Source organism: Mercenaria mercenaria, chromosome 17 (genome assembly GCF_021730395.1).
Source record: "Mercenaria mercenaria strain notata chromosome 17, MADL_Memer_1, whole genome shotgun sequence".
In the NCBI taxonomy this organism is placed as follows: domain Eukaryota; kingdom Metazoa; phylum Mollusca; class Bivalvia; order Venerida; family Veneridae; genus Mercenaria; species Mercenaria mercenaria.
Genome location: NC_069377.1, coordinates 22,355,306 through 22,364,637, shown reverse-complemented (window position 1 = coordinate 22,364,637; position 9,332 = coordinate 22,355,306). Strand labels below are relative to the sequence as shown.

The following is a 9,332-nucleotide window of genomic DNA, read 5'->3' as shown; positions in this document are numbered from 1 at the left end:
CAACTTTAATTTGTACATCGCCAGCTACAAGAACGCATGCTTAGAACCTGCGTTTAATGGCCTTAAATATATATTGCGTACTTTGTCTATTTTTGATATGCGTCTACAACATTTATTGATACAGTTTCAAGATTCAAGGTTTGACTGTGCGAAGTTTTATTTGCTAGAGCAACAACAAAAGGTGTCTATATATCACAACGTATTCGTTTTGCAATAGCTTGCGAAAACTTGCAGGATTTTATTTATCATAATCTTTATCTTACAAAAAGGTAATAACTATCACACTCTACGGAAATCTTTCACTAACTTTTACACAAGATCGTCCAAACATGTCCGAACATTTAAAGATATGTTACACAGACCTTAAAACACTTCTTACACTTTGCCTTACACGCTTCCTATACCATGGGGAAATAGTTTATAAACTAAAAAGGGTACACATAATGCTTATTTTAATTAAATAACTGTAATCTCTGTTTGAAAGTTTATTAGAAGATGATACAGTGCAGAAATCGTAATCATGTTTTGTGAATGACCCCTCTATGCTCAGTCGCTACGCTTTCCTTTTGATTGTGTCATGGTTACTCAAGAGTCTAATACTTTGCCGCCGCTTATGTTAGATCTTACACATTTTTGTCTGACTAGTTGGAAGTAGAATAAGTGTGAGGTTTGTATATAATGCCAAAACCGCATTATACACCTTTATACAGGTCACTGAACGTTGTGAGGTGGTGCCCCTTTTTCAGCTTTTTTTCTGTCTGTTTCTTTTTTAGCTCACCTGAGTCAAAGGCTCAATGTGAGCTAATGTGATGGCTTACCGTCCAGCGTCCGTCCGTCCGTCCGTCCATTCTTTCCTTTAAACAATATTTCCTCCTAAACCACCAGGCCAATTTTGATGAAACTTTACAGAGATGTTTCTTGGATGGTCTTCATTAAAAAATTGTTCAAAGATTTCAATTCTATTTAGAACTCTGGTTGCCATGGCAACCGAAAGGAAAAACTTTAAAAATCTTCTTGTTCAAAACCACAGGTCATAGGGCTTTTATATTTGGCATGTAGCATCAGCTAGAGGTCGTCTACCAAGATTATTCAAATAATCCCCTAGGGTCAAATATGACCCCGCCCTGGGGGTCACATGGTTTACATAGACTTATATTGGGAAAACTTTGAAAATCTTCTTGACCAAAACCACAAGACCTAAGCCTTTGATATTTGGTATGTAGCATTGCCTTGTGGTCATCTACTAATTTTGTTCAAATTATGTCCCTGGGGTGAAAAGAGGCCTCGCTATGGGAGTACCAAGTTTTACACAGACTTAAATTGGAAAAAAAACTTTAAAAAAATCTTTTTCCCTAAAACTGCAAGGCCTAGGCTTTTGATATTTGGTATGTTGCATTGCCTTATTGTCCTCTACCAAAATTGTTCAAGATATGCCCCTTGGGTGAAAAGTGGCCCGGCCCCAAGTTTTACATAGACTTATATAGGAAAAAGATTTTTAAAAAATTTGTCTGAAAGTTCAAGGCTTAAGCCTTTGATATTTAGTATGTAGCATTGCCTAGTGGTTCTCTAAAAAGATTTTCAAATTATGTCCCTGGGATGAAAAGAGGCCCCGCCCCGGGGGTCACTTGTATATGAGTTATATAGGAAAAAATACTTAAAGAATTATCTGATATTTTTTCCTAGATTGTTCAATTATGAATACCTGATTACCCAAAGTAATAAAGGTTTACTTAACTGTGACCTTGACCTACTGACCTACTTTCTTGTTTTTTATCACACAGCCTTGAAGTTTGAATGACATGTACAGTTTTGCACACGGATCATAACAGCATAGAAACTTGGACCACGTCAGTAACTTTCGATAAAGATTTCAATACTCATCTTTAATGTTCTTAGCTTTATATAAATATAAACGGGTATTAAAATTCTTCATTTTTTTATGTTGATCATCTTCAAACTTTTACGATACTTTATGTAGACCAATTTACGTTATATATACAGCATAGAAACTTGGACCACGTCAGTAACTTTCGATAAAGATTTCAATACTCATCTTTAATGTTCTTAGCCCTGACCTACTGACTTACTTTCTTGTTTTTGAAGCTACAGCAAAGAGATTTGTATGATATTTTAACAGATTGCAGTATTTATCTTGAAGAATCTTTACCATGACCTCCTCACCTAGTTTTCTGTTTTGTTTTAGAAGCTTTAGCAAAGGGATTTGTTAAAGCAAGCAATTAAACTCAGGTGAGCGATATAGGGCCATCATGGCCCTCTTGTATATGTTATGCATATTGTTTTGAATGTTGATTGTGTTACTTCCCTCCACTTCCCACCTTTTATGTACCCGCGCCTTTTACTTACCCATTTTCTTATCTTTTTTTATCCCATTTCAAATTGTTTTATATTTTTCATAAATACAATCAAAATGTACTTGTTGATTCCCATCTTCTATGTGTTTCCATTACAGTTTCTATTCGGTGATTGGTAGCTGTGTAGCTGTGCTCAATGCCTCCATTGAATCTAATCTTACCTTTTACTTTTGTTAAACGCTTTATATGTATGGTGCAGTATTCCTTGTGTCAAGACCTTAACCCGTACACGTGCATATGTAATGTTTCAATACGGAATATAATAGAACAAGTGGAAACCACAAAGGTCGCCCAACAGTAGTAAATATAACATAATTTACTTTATTTGCCATAAATTATAATTAAATGCAAGTTGTTTAATTTTTGCCCTACTCAGTCTTTTCCGCTTTGCTCTCATCAATAGCTGTGTCAATCTCTAGTAAAATCATTTTACTTGGAATACAATCGGCCGGTCCGACTTGATCTGAAACAGATGCAAAAAATAAACAAAATCTGTCAGTTTTCTTGTAAATTATATTGAATTTTATATTCTTGTATAAAGTCGGCCTATATGTTTTGTCTTTCTCGGTGATTTTGTCTTTGTATTTTACAAAAATTTTACAAATCAGTTATAGGTTATATCAGGAAATCGATGACACAGTAGTAGATGCTAACAATAATATTATTGTACATCATTTCATTTTGCTCTCAATGTAACTAAGGTCTCTCCGGTAACCTTTCGTTACAGTATGCAGTAATTATGTTACAAGTACTTAAACGGAAAACTTCAAAGTATATGTAGAAACAAAAGAATAATATAGATAGGCTGAGTGAGAAACAAACATACAAAAAATTCCTATTGTCTTTTAAGACAGTAACCTTCAGCTACGAACTTCAAAATAACCTGCATTGATTTGAATGTTTTATCATTATTTCGTCTACCTAGCAAGGGAAGATACATTTGTCTGCAGAGTAGATAATCTTATTCCTTAGCTTTACGTGTGCATTGTGACATCGTGTTATGGCGTCACAGATCTACATAGTATGGGAGTATGGGTATATATTTTTTGATCTAGCTAAAGTATGTAATAATTACGTTTATTACCTCTAACTCTGTTGTGTCACAATCAGGAGGAACATAAATAGGCACCGGGTGATGAGGCCAAAATATCTTAAGAGAACATCTGCTGGTTCTCATTTGTGTGAGCTGACCAGGGTTTTGATAGTAATATCCTGAAACATTTCGAACAATTGAAAACAAATCTTAAGCTGAGTATTTATTATTGTTATATACGTTATAATGTATTATTGGACATGAAGTAAAACACAAAGACTCAATAGGAAAAGCCACGTTCTAAATATTCGATATAACTCGAGGATAGAAAGGGTTCGGATATAAGGCACATATTTTTCAAATCCGAAAATTGATGTTTTTGATTTTATAATAAATTAAAACTTTGTAGTAAACTGTTGTTGTGAAAACATTGTTACAAGGATTAACACATTGTTTTGTTTATCATTGTTGACTACAGACACAATAACAGGTCATATGGCACCTTTCAAGATTTTTTTATCACAAGTGGGCGCCTAATTAGAACCACTGAACTTCCGCTAGCCAGCTGAATGGCTTCCTCCTATAAAGCAATCAATGCCCCCAGCGGGGCTTACATCCACATCGGTAAACGGCAAGTGTTTCGAACGCAGCAACCTTAACATATCGGCCACGGAGAACCCTGAATATACACATAATCTCCGACATAGATCATGGTCAAAGAGTAACGTATAATAAATTGTCTGACACGTAGAGATTTGCATATGCAATCAAAAAACTACCAGAGAGTAACGTATGATAAATTGCCTCAGAGGTGGAGCATTGCATATGTAACCACAAAACTCTCAGAGTGTAACGTAGAATAAATTGTCTGACACGTAGAGTATTGCATATGTAATCGCAAAACTATAAGAGAGTAACATATAATACATTGCCTCAGACGTAGAGCATTGCATATGTAATCACAAAACTATCAGAGAGTAACGTATTATAAATTGCCTCAGACGCAGGGCATTACACATATAGTCTCAAAACAATCAAAGAAAAAAGTATAATAAATATGATATTGTCTGAGACATAGAGCATTGCATATGCAAGGGATTCGTCGTCAGCAAACTTAACATATCGGCCATGGAGAACCCTGGATATACACATTATATCCGACGTAGATCATGATCAAAGAGTAACGTATAATAAATTGTCTGACACGTAGTGCACTGCATATTTAATCAAAAAACTATCAGAGAGTAACGTGTAATAACTTGTCTGAGACAAAGAGCATTGCATGTGTAATCACAAAACTATCAGAGATTAACGTAATACTATAATAAATTGCCCCAGACATAGAGCATTGCATATGTAATCACAAACATATCAGAGAGTAACGTATAATAAAGTGTCTGACACGGAGGGTAACGTACAAGAAATTGTCTCAGACGTAGAGCATTGCATATGTAACCACAAAACTCTCAGAAGTCAGCAACCTTAACATATTGGCCACGCAGAACCCTGGCTATACACATAATCTCCGACGTAGATCATGGTCAAAGACACGTAGAGTACTGCATATGTAACCACAAAACTATCAAAGAGTAACGTATAATACATTGCCTCAGACGTAGAGCATTGCATATGTAATCATAAAACTATCAGGGAGCAACGTATAAATATTTTCCCTGACGTAGAGCATTCCATTTGTAACCACAAAACTATCAAAAAGTAACGTACAATAAATTGCCTCAGACGCATATGTAACCACAAAACTATCAGAGAGTAACGTATATAACGTAACGATGTGTCAACAAAATAATTATAATTTGAATTAGACACTTCAAAACATTACAAATAATCATATAAATGTACAAATTAAGCAAATACTTTTCACAGCAAATACGAAAAGTATTACATTGTATCCAAAAAATTTTCTAACATGAGAGAAAGAAATGTACAAATAAGTCCGATAACTCTTCAATGTTTAACAAACTGTTAGTTATACTTCAGTTACTACAAATTTCCGTCGCCGTCTCAAATATTTCGTTTTATGACTTTTATTGAATGTATTTTGTTGCAATTTATCAGCTTTTCTCGATGGTTCCGGTTAACTGCCCTCTGCAATCGGTACAACCACCTTCTTTAGCAAACCTGTATCAAATGACCTCACAATCAAATGTCCTTTGATCACGCGAACAAACCTAACTGAAATATTTGAGTGAGGATTTATCTTTAAATTTAAATTAACAATCCAGCAGAGTGAATGTATTATTTAATTGAATAAAGTCAATACTTAAAGTTAGACTTATATTTCGTCTACATTGACCTTGGTATCTTATATTGGTAACGGCATGTCATAGTTTTAAACCGACCGTTTGTGAAATCCTTTACACATACTTAGTGATGCAATTTCAGACTAAAGAAAAGATGTTTGATTTTTAAGAATGGACAAATAATATATTACAACTATACTAAAAGAATCACAAGACAAATGACGTGTGTGATTACGATACTTAGTTTAACTATGATTTTTGAAGTTCAATCATTCGTACGAGTAGTACATTTCACTATTCATTCGTTCAAAGTTATTTTCAAATCCCTCAATGCATAACAAACGGTAGAAAGGACACAACATTGAGTAAATTGGCTTTATTTTTTGACCGTGTGTAGACCTTGAGCCTTCTTCAGACGCATATGTAAATCCCAACTCGTTGAAATCGTACATTGGTCATCTGTACTAAGGTATTTCTTAAAATCTACTATGCGTAAAAGTGTTACAGGAAGGACGCTTCGAGTGCGTGAGGTCGTGGGTTCGCTCCCTGGACGTGTCAAACAATAGACGTAAACATTGTACTAGTAGTTTCATTGCTTGGCGCTCAGGAGGATAATTCTAGGACTTGTCTGCCTAGTCTCAGTATGTGACTAGGTGGGTGTCATGTCACGTGACTAAGGCATGATATTCAAGCGAGGCAGCACTATAAAGTTAGATATTGTGTTCACTGCAATCTGACTAAAATACATCTCAAGTTACGCTACGCTTAGGATCTTAGGACGTACTATTGATAGCCTCGTTCTGACTACCCTTCCGCTAGCCAATCAGAGCCTTACTTACAACATTTTATATGTGAAAGAAGAAGTTTAAATAATCTATAAATATTCTGGGTTTTTCATATTTACAATTCTTATGACAACCACAACGCGACTACACCGTCATTTTTTGAGAGAAATCATATGTCAGTCGGTAGGGCACTCGCCCTGTAAGCGCGGGTTTGAGCCCCGGACTTACTACACATTTTTCTCACCCTTTGAAATTCGGCGCTATTTTGATGGTTCAGCCTAATGCTTGTTGAAACGAGTCGTCTGATTGATTCAAATAAAAATAGTCTTGCGAAAATAAAAATAGCAATTTCGGAACTCCAAATATACAGAAAGATGAATGTGAATTGGTCATTCTCAGATCTTTGTTTAGAAGATCAAGGACTTAAGTCAGATTGTGTTCACTGCTTCATGCTAAACAACTGTTGCAAAAAGATGCTAAAGCAAAACACATACACTCTATTTAGATGTTTGAAAATGTTTACCGGAGACAATATAGTATGCATCTGGTCTGAAAATAACTCCACACCCACCCCCAATAGCAGTGGGGGCATATAACTTCTCTGTATCCAGATGTTTTACTGAAACCTGTAAAATAAACTTTAATATGAACAGCACTGTACAATAACGTGAGCGAATTCTCTTACGCTATATGTACAATAATTATATAACGTTAATACAAACACTTGTACAAAGGAAAGCTACAGCGGTATCCCCTCGGGTAAAACGACGGACCGCAAAGGAAAAATATTTGTAACAACCAAACTATTGATAATAAATATTATGATATTTTCTCTGTTTAAAAAGACTTAAATTCTAACAAAATAGTGCGATTCTTTTTGCGTGGTAAACAACGTCAAGTACGTTCAAAAGTACAGATAAGAAGATCGTTTGGACAACTAGGCTATCCCAGGATACCACATTTACCATTAAGTTGCTGCTGATAAAGTATTAATAGTAAAATATCTTACAGTTCTATACATGGCAAGCATCTCCACTTCATACACTCTGGTACCGTCTATAACTGGTCCGTTGTCCTCGATCCTAAACGCGCCAGCTAAAAACACATACTGTATATGTTATCTACATTGTATATTGTATTTGTAAGATAATGTTTAAAACAATAATATTATATATAAAATCCATGATAAGACCCTTTGGAAGCAAAAATATGGCAGGCTTAGTTGAGTTTGTTGTTTCTGTTAAATGTGCAGCCGGCTTAAGCGGAACTATTTTACAAAATAACAGTGTATTAACATCTCGATCCAAATGGTCCAGAAAGTATAACAGCTGTCATTTCCTTAACATATAAGAATATAATTATTAAAAAAGTGAAAATTAAAGATAAAAACTCTGTGAATATTTACTCCCGACTAACTGTTCAAAAACAAACGTATTCGTACCAAAATCGGCCTTGCAGAATATTTGCTGAATTGTTTGGAATAAGCACGAGCATGCAGAGTCGGAAGGTATAATGCCGGCTAGGACCAGCAACGCGAAACACACTGATCGGGACATCTGTAAAAAGAACAAGAGAAACAATACTTACAAATTACTTTCCCTGACAGTTCAAATGACCGTTCTAGCTAAAAGTACATGTCATGTTTGTAAGTTACGCTTTGGTACAGATACCATTAAATATTGACCTCAGAGCCTAACGTGATTTAATCACAGTTTTAGGAGCATGTATTGCTGTTAAATGAATATGACATGTTCAGTATTTTCTCCGCCTATTTAAGCAAATGTTATGGTGTTGTTTATTTTTTCCAATAGATATTCCAAATGAATAACGATAAATTGTCTCCTTGTAACTCGTTGTTAAGTTTTCAACATTTAAGGCAATTAATTTAACTCCAATGATTCAAAACTGAATTTAATGTACACCGCGTATGTTGACAATAAAAGCAGAATAACTTTAATTTTTTGTTGAATGAAATACAATTACTTTGACCCCACTGAGTAAAATTTGACGTAATTTGAAGGAATACGCTGCTAATGCATACTCCTTCCCATGAAACTTATGACCCCAAAACCAGATTATTCCAAAGGTCAGACCGTATACGTATATTATGTAGTAGACTTATGAAAACAAGCTTGCATTTCTCCCGAAGTTGGTCATGGACAGTGTGCGTTGTAATGCGAGTTAGAGTGCTCGAAATAAGATGTGCGATCAAAATAAAGTATTGGGCACTCGAGATAATATGTCTAGCGATCGAGATAAGAAGCCAAGCTATCGAAATAATATAATAATATAGAAAATACAACCATATGTCTTTACATGTTGTAAAATAAACAATTAAATACTATTATTATAATTGTGAAAAGAAAGAATTTCCCATTACTTATGCTTAATATTTTCTGCGTTTAATTGTATTTCTCTATCAGTGTAAAACACGTATAAATACAATGTATTATTTTTATTGTAAAATCAGCAGATAAAATATTTCAATGTATTTTTTCAATAATCCACGGGAAAATAGATGATGCTAAAACTGTCGACACTTAATGCACTTATATTTCTTCAGCTAATTGTCCAATATCCAACTTCAAAGCCAAAGTGAAAACTCAAAACAAATGATTAAGTCTCTACTTTTAAAGTTCTCATTCTGTTGAACGGTCTTTTAAGTTTTTTTTAATTGGATGCAAATTCTATGCGTTCATAATTAACCACTACGCAGGCGTTTTGTGTCCACTTAGCACAAAAATCGTAATAAACACAAAGAGAATTTTGCGTAGATTCCCATATAATTATCAAAACCTTGTTTAACTCTGACAGGTTGATGTTTCATTACAATAAATTGAACGTGCATTTGTAGCAGTGAATCTGGGGATAACTAAAATGT

General features: G+C 34.6%; 1 protein-coding gene across 1 annotated transcript; it reads right to left on the bottom strand.

Moving 5' to 3' along the window:
• Positions 1 to 2,702: 2,702 nt before the first annotated feature.
• Positions 2,703 to 8,194, bottom strand: LOC128550128 (uncharacterized). The gene is made up of 5 exons (XM_053528454.1): positions 7,893 to 8,194; positions 7,461 to 7,546; positions 6,975 to 7,077; positions 3,457 to 3,584; positions 2,703 to 2,835 (listed from the first exon to the last, which is right to left on the bottom strand). Exons 1-5 carry the CDS (start codon positions 8,005 to 8,007, stop codon positions 2,797 to 2,799), a joined length of 471 nt encoding a protein of 156 aa, XP_053384429.1. The 5' UTR covers positions 8,008 to 8,194; the 3' UTR covers positions 2,703 to 2,796.
• Positions 8,195 to 9,332: the final 1,138 nt, after the last annotated feature.